The sequence below is a fragment of the Lacerta agilis genome, chromosome 2 (assembly GCF_009819535.1).
Source record: "Lacerta agilis isolate rLacAgi1 chromosome 2, rLacAgi1.pri, whole genome shotgun sequence".
Taxonomy (NCBI): Eukaryota; Metazoa; Chordata; class Lepidosauria; order Squamata; family Lacertidae; genus Lacerta; species Lacerta agilis.
In genome coordinates, this window is record NC_046313.1 from 117,672,487 (window position 1) to 117,687,965 (window position 15,479).

Sequence of the window (15,479 nt, forward strand, 5' to 3'; positions counted from 1 at the left end):
TATCTATCATGTTTAATGTGAGCAGATGTATCTAGTTTCCCCAATATTTAGTGGTATGCCCACCTATACTAAAGGCCTCGTTTATTCCGCTTTATTCCCCATACAGAGAGTGCTGAGAACCATCATTTGACATGAAGACGACTTCAAAGAGTGAAGCTTCCCAGCTGAACATTCCCACTCTTCCGCTGTTTTGCCTAAAAATGACAGCCCAGCCGCTTACTGGCATTCATTCCCCATCTCTTCCTCTTACTATTAATTAAATAGAAAAAAAGAAAGAGGCTTAAGCCTGCTATCCAAAACACACTGTCCGCTACCATCCTAAATCCTCTTTCCCTGTCAGTGGCTACTGGTTTTGTCCCCATATGTATTCATGTCATCTGAACTGCCATTGACTGATCGGGAGCAAGACTCTGGAGTAGTCCTGAATTGCTCATGTTGACCTGGTATGCTAAAATAGCAAAATAGGTTAATCCAATTACTTGGGACATTAGAAAAATTCCAATATTTATCACTGAGGGTCGTCGTCCCCCACATTTAATGTATCCATCATAGTCAGTTCATCAGTATCATTTAATTCCAATACCCGCCCCCCCCAAAAAACCCACTATTGTTTGTGACAGCTTTTTAAAATAAAAACCCTAACATCCCTCATTTGAAGAGCAAGACATTATGTAAATTTACGTAGCTTTTGAGTTCTCTAGAATTAGACTCGGAAGAAAACGCCACACCTCTCTCCATTCCTACCTGTGGGACGTTATAGATACTCAGAATCCTGGAAATCTGGATGGAGTTGTGCGACTCCGCCCTTCAACAACAGCAACCAGTTATTCTGTCCGCCACAGTTGTAGTTGGGAACATTCACCTGCCTAGAAGAGAGCTGGTCTACCAAGGCTTCGTAAGTCACCCTTCCATGGAAAAAGTTATCATGGATATTATAGCCCAGAGTGGTGTTGGGTAAGAGCCTGGGGTTCTGATTGATCTCCTCAATGGCAAACAAGAGAGACAGAAGTTTCCAGTACTTCGTGGCTGCTTTACTGCCAAATAAAATAACCAAGAATTGTTGCAAGAATGTAGGCTGGGGACAACAAACACACTTCCAAGAAAAACGAAGTGTGATGGAAAAGTGGATTATGCATTGTCATAGTACGCACACCCAATCAGTATGAACGCTCAGGAAGCAGCGAGTGTCATAGAATCATAGAATCATAGAGTTGGAAGAGACCACAAGGGCCATCCAGTCCAACCCCCTGCCAAGCAGGAAACACCATCAAAGCATTCCTGACAGATGGCTGTCAAGCCTCCGCTTAAAGACCTCCAAAGAAGGAGACTCCACCACACTCCTTGCAGCAATTCCACTGCCGGACAGCTCTCACTGTCAGGAAGTTCGTCCTAATGTTTCTACTTCCCGCTAACATTGTGGAACAGATCAGAATGAATGCTCAATCAAGAGGTAATCTGGAAGAGACCCTCCAGTGTTTCCCTAGCTGAAAACTTATGGACAGCTGATACGTTGCTAAAAGGTCATAGTGGATTTGGTCCTACTTTCCAACAGAAAACACGCCATTGGGCATTATTTAATAAGCAGCTATCGGGATCACCTGGAGAGGGTGCCCTGCCCTTTTCCACTTTCATAACCAAGAAAGAACTGCTTTGTCGTACATTTCTTTACTTTACAGGTGGAAGGGGACCTTGCTAATAACAACAAGCTGGAACGTGTCCAGAGGAGGGCAACCAAAATGGAAATGATGCCTTATGAGGAACAGCTCAGGGAGATGGGTATGTTTAGCCTGGAGAAGAGAAGGTTAAGGGGTGATATGATAACCATGTTCAAATATATAAAAGGATGTCATATAGAGGAGGGTGAAAGGTTGTTTTCTACTGCTCCAGAGAAGTGGACAATGGCAATGGCAATGGCAATGGATTCAAAGTACAAGAAAGAAGAATTCACCTAAACATTAGGAAGAACTGTTTGACAGTGGAATCTGCTACCAAGGAGTGTGGTGGAGTCCTCCTTCTTTGGAGGTCTTTCGAAGAATTGATGCTTTTGAATTATGGTGCTGGAGGAGACTCTTGAGAATCCCATGGACTGCAAGAAGATCAAACCTATCCATTCTCAAAGAATCAGCCCTGAGTGCTCACCTAGAAGGACAGATCCTGAAGTTGAGGCTCCAGTACTTTGGCCACCTCATGAGAGGAGAAGACTCCTAGAAAAGACCCCTGATGTTGGGAAAGATGGAGGGCACAAGGAGAAGGGACGACAGAGGATGAGATGGTTGGACAGTGTTCTCGAAGCTACTAACATGAGTTTGGCCAAACTGCGAGAGGCAGTGAAGGATAGGTGTGCCTGGCGTGCTCTGGTCCATGGGGTCATGAAGAGTTGGACACGACTGAACGACTGAACAACAACAACAACAACAACAACAACAAGCGGAGGCTTGACAGCCATCTGTCAGGAATGCTTTGATGGTTTTCCTGCTTGGCAGGGGGTTGGACTGGATGGCCCTTGTGGTCTCTTCCAACTCTAGGATTCTATGATTCTAACATCTGAAAAGACAAGCCATGCAGTCAATTGCTGAATCTCTCTCCCCAAAGACAAAACAGGACAAGGATTAACAGGAGCACAAAAGAGCCGGGTCATTGGGAATGTTTGGGGTTCATTCAATTGTTAGCTCGTGGAACAGCAGTAACCAGATCGACTTACAGTTTAAAGCTGGTAGAGGGAGACTTATTGAAGACGTATGAATGAAATACAGCTCTTGTAGCAGAAATGACCGCACCGACGAGGTGATCTCCTGCTTGTAATAACTGAATGTGTCAATCCATTCTCTCTCTAAAGTCAAGGGGCATTTCACTTCCACCATTCCACTTTCTGCGTAGGCAGAAGAGCAGAAGGAAAAGTGGTATCATTTCTTGTCTGCCTTGATCACTCCTCTCCCATGGAACTGCTCCTCTCAAGTGGAGGATTGTAGATGAAGCCAAACTAGATGATTTAGCTGAGATTCCTGCATTGCAGGGGGTTCGCCTCGATGACCCGTGGGGCCCTTTCCAACTTTACTATTCTGTGATTCTTTAACCAAAGTTCAGTAGCTTTCCCAACATTGATGGATCCCAACCAAGACTTAAAATCGGAAGGGGATGGAAGTCAACCTCACACCTGTGTAGTCTGTACAAAACTCTCACCCAAGCTCTCAGTAGTAAAGGATGATACTTATGCGCCAGCCCTTTGCAGCTCAGATACAGATATTACATCATGGGGCTCTTGAGTCAGGTGTTTACTTCAGTGGGCTCCAAGGCAATATTTGGGACAAATCCCTGGAGCGTTGTTGAGAAGATTAAAAAAAAAAACCAACTGCTATGATTTTGATAATCATAAGGGAAATAACCACTGACTCCGCAAACCTCCTGATTTCTCAGTGCGGCTCCATAGGTGCAGGACTATAGTAAAACACGTTTGCAAAAACCACCAGCTGCGGCTCCAGACTCTGAGGATATCAGAGAGGCCATCTGAGCATGTCAAAACTTGGTGAAAAAACACATTCACAAGAGTCAGGATCAAGGGTTTCTTCTAGGCCAGTGGTGGGAACACCTGGTTCATGGGCCACTTTACACCTGCCAGGTCCTCCCCACTTGTCTGCCAGGCTGTTTGGGTCAAGCCATGCCCACATGCTCTATACAAGACCTTTTGTTGTGTGTGGGGAAGTACTTTCAGAGCAATCCAAGACACTGCCGAGGGGTTGCCAAAGTTTGCGTCTATACCACAACCTCTAGGTAAAAGGAATCCCTGACCATCAGGTCCAGGTCGTGTCTGACTCTGGGGGTTGCAGCACTCATCTCGCTCTATAGGCCGAGGGAGCCGGCGTTGTCCGCAGACAGCTTCCGGTCATGTGGCTGGCATGACTAAGCCCGCTTCTGGCAAACCAGAGCAGCGCACTGAAACGCCGTTTTACCTTCCCGCCGGAGCGGTCCCCTATTTATCTACTTGCACTTTGAACGTGCTTTCGAACTGCTAGGTTGGCAGGAGCTGGGACCGGAGCAACAGGAGCTCACCCCGTCGCAGGGATTCTACTAGCTGTACCCACCATGCGTTGCCGGAAAGGAAAGGAAAGAGCAAGATGACGTTTTGAAGTTGTAGAATATCATGAAACTTGAGGGTAGACTCAGGGCCGTCTTAAGGAGATCGGCCGCTGTGGCGCAGTGATCCATCCGGCGCCCTGACGTGCCGCCTCTCCGCCCGCCCTCCCTCCCGTGCTGGCCGCCCCTCGGGAGGGGGGGTGGGGCAAGCGGGGGATGAGGGGCGTGGCGCTGGAGCGGCGTGGGGCTTTGTGCGCCCATCCCAGCATTCCAGCTGGGGTTCCAGAGGGCGGGCCGGCTTGCAGCCCGCCCGCCGGCGTGCGAGCGCCCGCCCGCCCGTGGGGGTGGGGGCGGGTTGGGGAGGGGGCGGCCCCTATGACGAGACGGCTCTGGGTATAGCTATATTTTTGTTGCTCCATTGTTTGTAAAGATATATAGGTTTTCTGGTTACCGACTCTAGAACATGCAACATGCAATTGTCTTTGACGTCCACTGGAGGGCGATCTATTGTTTTGCATAAAATCACGTTTTTACGGGTGAAAGGTGGCTATTTGAGAATGTAAGTACGCACAAACACTCCCATACGCCCATGGAACGTTGTGTCCAAAATTTCAATGGAATCGGTCCAGCGGTTACAGAGAAAGGTGCATTGGTCACAAACATCCATCTTCACACACACACACACACACACACACAGAAACACACACATTGTGTTTCATAATACAGTGGTACCTGCACGCAAGATGAAATTAATTCGTTCCGCAAGTCGTTTCGATTTGCGAAAATTTCGTCTTGCGAAGCACGGTTTCCCATAGGAATGCATTGAAATTTGATAATTGCTTTCCTATGGGCATAAAAATTCGGGGCTGCTGCCTGTTGCCAGCAGCAGCAGCAGCGACTCCCAGCTTCGCCCTGCTCTCCACTTAGGCGGCGGGGCGGGAAAGAGGCCGCCATGTCCTGACCAGGAAGGGGAGCCGTTTGCAGTTGCGAGGGGTTCATTAGCATAAAATCCCTGCATCCAGAAACCATTAATCACAGCAGGACTGTCGCCCGGTAGGCTTCTGGTTGCGCAGTTCGAAAAGTCCCCTTCGATTTCAGCAGAGTTGAAAAAACGAAACGCGCAGCTCCTTCTGGAAGCTAAAACCTCCTGCAAAAAGTGCCTGTAGAATAACAGTCTGTCACAACTCAAAGACTCCTGCTTCTTTTAACAAAGCAGTTTATTACAGCAGTCATAAATCACACTCCCGGAGAAAGAGCCGACATGTCTCCGGTACAAGCAGCACGGAGAGAACTGGGAAAAACAACAGTTCTACAGCATACCAGAATAACAGAAACATCACTTCCTGTGGACCTGACGCAGCTTGGAGCTGAGTGTAACCCTTTCAGCTCACTCACTCCTCACAAGCCGGAGGGAGGGAGGGAAGGCGGCGGAGCTGTGCCCTGCTTCTCCCGCCTCAGCCCACCGCCGCTCTCCTCGCAGCGCTGCCACAAACCTCGCAGCGCTGCTCAAACCGCGGCTCTGCGCCCGCCTCGCCCCTCTTGGGTAGCGTGAGGCACCGCAAGAAACTGCGATCAGAAAGCGAGAAGAGGAGGACGGACCTGCAGCCGGAGCCCTATGCAAGTTTACTCCGGAAAAAGGAGGGCAGTCCTTCCCTCCGATAGCCGTGGCAAGATGAGGAGGAGGAGCCGCTCTGTTTCAGGTTCACCACCGCCACGCTTCTTCTTACTGTACATTGGTACTGGCGCAAGATCAATGCAAGACGAATGTTTTCGTTTTGCGAGTCACGTCCGGAGAAAATTTGTCTTGCGAGTCACCTAAAAAATCGAAAAACCCTTTCGGCTAGCGAGTTTTTCATTGCGTGAGGCATTCATCTTGCGAGGTACCACTGTATAGTGATTGCATGGGGTTTTTAAATACTGTTGTGATCATCCTGATTGCTGTGATTTTGTAAAGCCATAATTAAAACTGAAACCTTGAAATGCTTATGTGAATTAAACCCTTCTTCATATAAGAATCTTGGTCTACCAAGACTCCTAGATCCTTTTCACATGTGCTGCTCTCAAGCCAGCTGTCAGCCATCCTGTATTTGTCCCTTTCATTTTTTTGCCCAAGTGTAGTACTTTACATCTCTCCTTGTTAAAAGTCATCTTGTTTGCTTTGGCCCAGTTCTCTAATCTGTTAAGTTCATTTTGAAGTGTGATCCTGTCCTCAGGGGTATTAGCCACCCCTCCCAATTTGGTGTCATCTGCAAACTTGATCAGGATGCTCTCAAGCCCATCATCCAAGTCATTGATGAAGATGTTGAATAAGACTGGGCCCAAGACAGAACCCTGTGGCACCCCACTAGTCACTTCTCTCCAGGATGAAGAGGAGCCATTGATGAGCACCCTTTGGGTTTGGTCAGTCAGCCAGTTACAAATCCACTGAATGGTAGCCTTGTCCAGCCCTCATTTTACCAGCTTCTTTACAAGAATATCGTGAGGCACCTTGTCAAAGGCCTTGCTGAAATCAAGATAGGTTGTATCCACAGCATTCCCTTCAGAAGTTGTATGAAAATTTAAAAACATTACTGGGAAAGGCCAGAGTGCAACATAAGTCTCCAAAACAATCAAACAAACAAACAACAACCCCCCCCCCAAAAAAACCATCAAACCATCTTAAAACCCTGCAGGAATGTAATTTTAAAATTTATTTAAATAATTTATCAAGAAACAGGATATAAGCATAACATTATCAAAACAATTGGTTCTGTACCTCCCGCAGAGCAGAAGACTAATACAACAATTTCTTCCATACATTATCATCATCATCATCAACATCATCATCATAATAAAACATCAAACATTAAAAACTTCCAGATACAGGAGATCAGCATCCAAACAAGAAGAGAGATCAATGTGTCCCCAAAGTTATCAGCTTCCCGATAAATGCACAGTTGGTGTGTTCCAGCAATAAGAGTGTTCATTTGAATACTTTATAAAGGAATGCCTTTTTTTGTTAGAGATTTCAAAGTGCCTACGTGCAGAAAGTCAGCTATCTACCTTTTGGCAATTAACTGTTGGCTGAAAGCCAAGATCTGCTCTCTCTCCAGACCCTTAGCAACAACCTGTGATTGGTTAAGGAGTTCCTAAAGAATGAGCTCTGTGTGAGAGCTGTGTGTGGTGTGGTGTGGTAGTTTTTTGGTTAATGAAGGTTTTGAGAGAGAGGGAGAGGTTTACTTTTGTTTCTTTTATTTCCAAAGTCTGTACATATTAACTTATGGATACTAGTTGCTTCAATAAATACTGTATAAGTTATCCAAAGTGTAGTTGCTGAATTCCTGCGTTGTACTGTCCAGTCAATGCTCTACAGCCAGAAGCTTCCAGAAAATCTGCATTCACTCTGCTGTGTCCAGGACTACGTTATTTCCTGACACTAATCTAAGATTTTTTGCTGTGAGCAATTGTGCTACTACCCAAGAAAAGTGATGATTTCCTTGTGCCATAAGGAGACTGTAATTGTTAATGACCTACTTAGGATCACAGGACCCATACATTGGAAGACGATCACTTAAAAACAATTCTCTCTATATTCTTGCTTGGAGAAAAGTGCCATTTTATCATTATTCTTTGACTGGTTCCATTCTGCGCTCACATTTACTTCTATATATCTTAAGAGGATGGTAAATTCCCTGTCTGTAATTAACCACTTTCAGATTTTTATAATTTTTATAAATCATATAATAGTTTATAATTTGGCTGATTTGAAGTAAATCAGTTAGGTTATTTTATTTGGTTGTTTTTTTAAAATGAATGTAATAAAAATGTAAACTGTTTAGATCAAATATTATAAAATAGTTATATATAATATAATATATAGTTATGAAAATACCATTAAAATACCAACAGATTTTCAAAAACAGTAGTGCAATAAAGTTATCAAATATAAAATGTGCAGAGTTTAAGAACAGATATATACAATAAAATGACCTTTCTAGGTAGCTTTGTCTCTAAATTGTCCAGAAGTTAGGTGCTGCCACGCTGAAACATCGATTCCTTGCAAGTGCAGATAGACATTCTATGGGATTTACAGCCACTGCTGTCAAGTATCCCGTTTTTCCCGCTGCTCTCCCCTTATTTTTATTTCCCTTAAATTTCCCTTTTTAATGGGAAAGCAGCTCCTCCCCTGCTGGCCAGGGACTGGGTGGGAAGACCTCGCCTACTTGGAGAGAAAAGCCTCAGCCCTCAAGGAAAGTGGGAGCCATTTCGGTGCTACAGGGGGGGTGTATTCCTCCCCCTGCATCTGCCCCTATCCGCTGCCGCAGAGCCCCTCAGCCGGCCAATAGGGTTAGCTGGTGGTGGAGCCTGGCTGCCTTTGAGCAGCTGCTGCTTCCTGTCCTGTTTTGACAAGAAGACGATGGGGCTCCATCCCGCGGAGCACATGGCTGCCCTCCTCTTGCTCCGCTCCAAGCCTGAGCCCGCTTGGAGTTTACATTGATGCTCCGCCCACTTTTGCTTCTGGCTCCGCCCACCACTGACATGTGCCTGTCCCCGGGATAGGTGAGACTGCTGATCCCTTATTTTCAAAACCGAAACTTGACAGCTATGATTACAGCACCAGTTCCCAGTTTGAAGTGGTGGAGTGTGCACATAAGGAAGAATGTGATCCTTTAAGGCAAGTGGCTCCCCAAAATTTCTCTTTTGAAACTATTATACGGGAAACCTACATGGAGGACTTTTGTATCTCAAAGAAATAGATAGTGGTTGTATGATTTTCCTCCCTTCGGGACAAGCAAGGGTTTGGGCTTAATTTGGTGCTTACCTAAGACATGCCGGAATTGAGTTCTGGCTAAAGGAAAGCCCTGAGTCTCTCCATTATCGTTCCCCTGGAGTTCCCAATAACTGAACGGGGAAGGTTCGATTCAGCCTCTGTATTTTGCTAAAAGACTTTTTGTGTATGCTGTCTATTAATGAAAACACTGAACTTCCTTCACTTGTGTTGTGGTTGCCACTGAACCCCTTGCATGTTGCAAAACAGTATCAACCCACAATGGACCTTTCCATCTCTTTTTGATTTCACTGCAAATGTAAACTTCAGAGTATGAGCATCTGCTTGGGATGCAGAAGTACCAACATCAACCTTCAGCATCTCTAGGCATGGCAACCAGTCACTGCAGACAGTACTTAAAGCTCGAAGGACCAAAGCTCTGATTCAGCTTCCTGTTTCCTTATGAAACGTGTAGAATTTGCAGGCAAAAGCTCCGGAGGTGCACGGAAGATTCACAACAGGCTATTGGGCACCTTCCTCAGCTCTCCGGCACACACAGCAGAATATCTTGCTGCAGAAATGTAAATGACAGGCTGTTGTTAAGCTCAAACAAAATAAAAAATAAAAAAAATTCCTTCCAGTAGCACCTTAGAGACCAACTAAGTTTGTTCTTGGTGTGAGCTTTCGTGTGCATGCACACTTCTTCAGACACACTGAAACAGAAGTCACCAGACCCTTATATATAGTGAGAGGGTGGGGAGGGGTATTACTCAGAGGGGTGGTGGGGATGGGTGATTGGCTGATGGAAAACCTGTTGACTACTGTTAACGACTTCAATTGGTCTTACAGAAAAGGCAAGGGGTGAGATGGCTAAAGATAGCTTTTTCATGTATAATGAGATAAGATCCAATGTCTTTGTTCAGACCAGGTCTCTCCACGTTTTTAGTTTGGTAATTGGTTGTTGTTGTTATCGATAATAATAATATATATAATAATATAATAAAATATATAGTGTATTTATTTATTATACCCCGCCCATCTGTCTGGGTTTCCCCAGCCACTCTGGGCGGCTTCCAAAAGAATGTTAAAATACAATAATCCATTAAAAATTAAAAGCTTCCCTAAACAGGGCTGCTTTCAGATGCCTCCTAAAAGTCTGGTAGTTGGTTTTCCTCTTTGACATCTGGTGGGAGGGTGTGCCACAGGGCGGGTGCCACTACCGAGAAGGCCCTCTGCCTGGTTCCCTGTAACTTGACTTCTCGCAGCGAGGGAACCGCCAGAAGGCCCTCGGCACTGGACCTAAGTGTCCGGGCAGAACGATGGGGGTGGAGACGCTCCTTCAGGTATACTGGGCCTTTGAGGCCGTTTAGGGCTTTAGAGGTCAGCACCAACATTTTGAATTGTGCTCGGAAACGTACTGGAAGCCAATGTAGGTCTTTCAAGACCGGTGTTATGTGGTCCCTGGCCGCTCCCCACCAGTCTAGCTGCCGCATTTTGGATTAGCTTTAGTTTCCAGGTCACCTTCCAAGGTAGCCCCACATAGAGCGCATTGCAGTAATCCAAGCGAGAGATAACTAGAGCATGCACCACTCTGGCGATACAGCCCCCGGGCAGGTAGGGTCTTCAGCTGCATACCAGATGGAGCTGGTAGACAGCTGCCCTGGACACAGAATTAACCTGTGCCTCCATGGACAGATGTGAGTCCAGAATGACTCCCAGGCTGCGCACCTGGTCCTTTAGGGGCATGGTGTAATTGTCAGCATGAAGGCATTAGGACTCAACTGGAAGGTTCTAAGGAGCCATCAAGTCTAGCCTATTCTTCTCAGGTAGGGCCAACTGAACATCTGCATCACCCCACCACAGCTCGTCACATGCAAGGGGTGCGACAATGAAGGAGGTGTATAATGTATAATGGAGAGAGAATTGCAGGGCTCCAAATGAGGACTCATACAAGGAAATGGAGTCACATATTTTCCTTCCTGATCCCTGCATATGGCCTTCAGGCAGACCCTGAAACTGTACCAGGGGGTAACAGAGGAAGCAAATTCTCCAAGGAGACAGAAGATAGACAAATCAAATAGGGAGGCATATGATGAAAGTAGCCAGCCACTATTATTATACACCACTTAATGCCAAATAAGCGGGAAAACATGTTTACAAAGTATTTAAACATTAATCAGATATCATCATTCTGCACCAAGATACTTCGTCTCCTTGCCAGTGCTGCTTCTCAGAGTCCCTCCCACATACATATTTTGTACCAGAAGAGTCTCTGCACAGAGACAAAGACCAGGCTGGAGACTCATTTTCCCCAGAACATGTCAAGGATGGGGGCAGGGGGAGAGATGTCATGAGTCTTCTGCAGCTTGAGGACCAGTCTAAGACCTGAGCACCACAGTTCTCCCCCTGTCCCACCCCAGAGAGTGGCTCTGAGTTGGAGAAGCATTTCAAAGAGGGTATCACTCACCTGAAGTTGCTCTGGAGCCACCCTCTCGCTGGTTTCCTGTGGAAGCAGAAGCAGATCATTGGAAGTGGAAGAGACCCCCACCCAATCCAACCCAATGCCACTCCACTTGGCCTCCCTGAGACTTGACAACACTAAACCCTGAAACTTGACAACACTAAAACCTCCCCAGCACAGGCTCCATCAGTTTATAGCAGCCTCAAGTGCCTTACAAGCTTATCTTGCAGGAAATCGGTCCTTGTGTAGATGCAGCCATGGCCATTTTCTTCAGTCTTGGTACTAAAACACCATTCACATAGTTTCTGGGCACATCAGGGGAATCATAGAATCATAGAGTTGGAAGAGACCACAAGGGCCATCCAGTCCAACTCCCTGCCAAGCAGGAAACACCTGCTTGGCAGGGGGTTGGACTAGATGGCCCTTGGGGAGATGTTTATGGGTACCACCAGATTTTGATGGGCCACCAGCTATCAAGTCCTCGGCTCATCCTCAAAGTCTAAAACAGCACGATCTCCTTCCTCCCTGCGTATGAATCCACAGTTTATACTCACTGATGTATCGTGTGATCCATGGTACCATCAACACGATAAGAACAGCCCCAACAACCCCCAAGATTATCGACAGATAGGATACTTTTGAGGCTGAAATGGGGTAAAAGAGAGAATGATTAATGGGAACCCCAACAAAAACACTTCTTCATGCAATATATAGTAGAAAACTATAGAATTTGCCCCCCCCCCACCAAAAGGCAGTGAGGGCCACCAACGTGGATGACTTGAAATAATTAGACAAATTCATGGAGGAGAAGGCTATCAATGGCCACGGCCACAATGTCTATTCTCTGCCACCACAATTGGAGGCAGTATGCCCATGAACGATACCAGCAGCTGGAGACTGCAGGAGAGGAGAATTCTGCTTTGTTCAGGTCCTGCTTGGAATTCCCATTGGGGCATCTAGTCACTACAGCCAGCCTTCCTCCCCTCCTGATCGCTCACCAGGCTCCTCCCAGGCCAAGTCCAGAGGCTCCGGAAGTCCATCATGTTCCACATGGCACCGGAAGTGGTCCCTATCCTTGGGGTCAACCTTGATGCTGAGCCAGGCGTAGTATGTCCCATCGGAGTTGGGGACGACATCCCTGCGGAAGGTCTCCTGCTCCCAGACCTCCCCATCCTTGATCCAGGTGGCGTCGATCTCTCTGGGATAGAATCCGTAGGCCTGGCAGATCAGGGTTTCCAGCCCATCATAACCTGCCATGCGTGTAACTTTCACCACCGGAGGCTCTGCAAAAATGACAAAGTTGTTGCTAAAACACATCTATCAGCACCCTTCCAGCTGCTGAGAGGACGGATGCGCTCCTTTAAAGTGGGTAGAGCACTTAATGTAAATTTGACATTCATAGGTATATAGAAAGTGGGTGTTCAGGAGGAGGAATTATCAGGACACATTCTAGCCAAGCAAAAATGCTCAGTGGGTGTAAAGTCTTGGAAGGATCATAGAATCCTAGAGTTGGAAGAGACCCCAAGGGCCATCCAGTCCAACCCCCTGCCAAGCAGGAAACACCATCAAAGCATTCCTGACAGATGGCTGTCAAGCCTCCGCTTAAAGACCTCCAAAGAAGGAGACTCCACCACACTCCTTGGCAGCAAATTCCACTGTCCAACAGCTCTTACTGTCAGGAAGTTCTTCCTAAAGTTTAGGTGGAATCTTCTTTCTTGTAGTTTGAATCCATTGCCCCGTGTCTGCTTCTCTGGAGCAGCAGAAAACAACCTTTCTCCCTCCTCTAGATGACATCCTTTGATATATTTGAACATGGCTATCATATCACCCCTTAACCTTCTCTTCTCCAGGCTAAACATACCCAGCTCCCTAAGCCGTTCCTCATAAGGCATCGTTTCCAGGCCTTGGACCATTTTGGTTGCCCTCCTCTGGACACGTTCCAGCTTGTCAGTATCCTTCTTGAACTGTGGTGCCCAGAACTGGACACAGTATTCCAGGTGAGGTCTGACCAGAGCAGAATACAGTGGTACTATTACTTCCTTTGATCTAGATGCTATACTCCTATTGATGCAGCCCAGAATGGCATTGGCTTTTTTAGCTGATGCATCACACTGTTGACTCATGTCAAGGTGTCCTGGACCTGAGGTTTTCTAGCTGTGCTGTAATAAGTTAGCAAAATATCCCACCACCTGAAGGATCCCCAAGAGTTTAGGAGCTCCAGAGAATCGGATTCCGTTGCTACAAAAGGCTGTAACTGGCATTTCTGCACCTTGCATAGTGAGCCTGCTTAGGGCTTCAGGGAACAGCATCACTGGGTCTCCATAGCAGAACAGGAGTCAGATCTCCCTGAACCAGTTGGCTTATCTGTGAGGAGCAATATTAATCTTAATCACCCGAGACTCCCTGATACTTCCACTTACTGCATGCAGAAGATCCCTGATTCCATGTCCCCTGCATGAAACTCTGCAAAGCCACTGCCAGTCAGTGTCGATCAGGCGTTGCCAGTGCAGTGTTTGTGGAAACTTAGTGTACCTGCCAATACCTCGGATAGTGCCCATGAAAGGGCTCAGTAAATATCCATTCTGGGTTATGCCACATACCCCATGGTAGCCATTTTGTGACTGACAACCACACTACTACTTCTAAATTCCAAATGCTGGCAAGTCTCAGCTTAGACAATAGGGAGTTAGGTGGACCATCACTGGTGGAAAACAGGATGGTGCACCTAGGTCAGGGAACTTGTGGCCCTGCAGATACATAGCTGTCAACTTTCCCCCTTTTTTAAGGGAAATTCCCTTATTCCGAATAGGATTCCTCGCAAGAAAAGGGAAAAGCTGACAGCCATGTGCAGATGTTGCCATACTACAACTGCCCTCAGCCCTGACCATTGGCCACGTCAACCAGGGTTGATGTAAGTTGTAGGTGCAACAACATCCATTCCACAAAGGGAGCTGACAGTTAAGTCTGCGGGATCTGCTTTCCCATCCGCACCTTTCCTCAGAAAAACCTCCTTTCCGCACTCCAAGAATTTCGGCAGCCACTCAGGGCACTCCTTTTCCAGGTAGAACTTGAGGCGTTGAGACCAGGCCAAGTCAACCTCCCACTTCCTCTTGGTAAACTGTGCGGGAACATCCGTCGCTGTCCAGGTGAGGGTCTCCTTGTCAAAGCTGAGGAAGTCTTTCCCATCATAGCCATATTGGGAATAGCCTCCTTTGGGGCCATCTTCACCAACCTCACAGCCAGACGTCAGCTGCCAAGTGTGGAAGCCTGAAAGAGAAACATCAGGGTCACATTAGGATAAAAGGTAAAGGGACCCCTGACCATCAGGTCCAGTCGTGTCCGACTCTGGGGTTGCGGCACTCATCTCGCTATATTGCCCGAGGGAGCCGGCGTTTATCCGCAGACAGCATGACTAAGCCGCTTCTGGCGAACCAGAGCAGTGCACGGAAACACCGTTTACCTTCCCGCTGGAGCAGTACCTATTTATCTACTTGCACTTTGACGTGCTTTCGAACTGCTAGGTTGGCAGGAACTGGGACCAGGCAACAGGAGCTCACCCTGTCGCAGGGATTCGAACTGCCGAACTTCTGATCACCAAGCCCTAGACTCTGTAGTTTAACCCACAGCGCCACCTGGGTCTCACAGTAGGATATGCTGTTCCAATTTTCAGGATTAAGAATCCTTCTGATTTATGCTGGAAATGTGGGAAAGGAAGAGTCCTCTGTTTCTGCTAAAAGTTTCGGCAAGCAAAAAGAGAACACTGTTAATTTGGATAAAAGACTGCACCTTTATCCCAAAACTTTCAGAGGGAACTCTCTTGAACGCTACTCACCTCCACTTCGGTTGTAGTGCTTTTGCAGGTTCTCCACATCGTTGAGGAACTTCAGTTCAGCAGTCTGTCCTCTCCAAGTCTGTCCTCTCCATAGATAAGGGATATAATTCTCAGCATCTTTCATCCATGGGACCCCAGGCACTGCCTTCCTGCTCTGGCTGTCATAGTAAACAACTCTCTGGTCATCCACATATGCCACCCCAGTGAACTCGAAAAGTCCTCTGCTGGGCTCCCAAACTGCAGTGTACCAGAAATGCAAGGTGTGAGAGGAGAATCCTGGAAAGGAAGAAAGTCAGGCAAAGTTAGCGGGTCACAGAATCATAAATTGTTTAGTTGGCAGGGGACCTTCATGGTAGCTAACAATTGCA

At 46.9% G+C, this 15,479-nt stretch overlaps 1 protein-coding gene across 1 annotated transcript; it reads right to left on the reverse strand.

The window, feature by feature from the left end:
• Window positions 1–11,178: 11,178 nt before the first annotated feature.
• Window positions 11,179–15,297, reverse strand: LOC117042232 (major histocompatibility complex class I-related gene protein-like). The gene is made up of 5 exons (XM_033141759.1): window positions 15,112–15,297; window positions 14,271–14,546; window positions 12,278–12,562; window positions 11,834–11,923; window positions 11,179–11,321 (listed from the first exon to the last, which is right to left on the reverse strand). Exons 1-5 carry the CDS (start codon window positions 15,233–15,235, stop codon window positions 11,278–11,280), a joined length of 819 nt encoding a protein of 272 aa, XP_032997650.1. The 5' UTR covers window positions 15,236–15,297; the 3' UTR covers window positions 11,179–11,277.
• Between the last annotated feature and the right edge of the window lie 182 nt (window positions 15,298–15,479).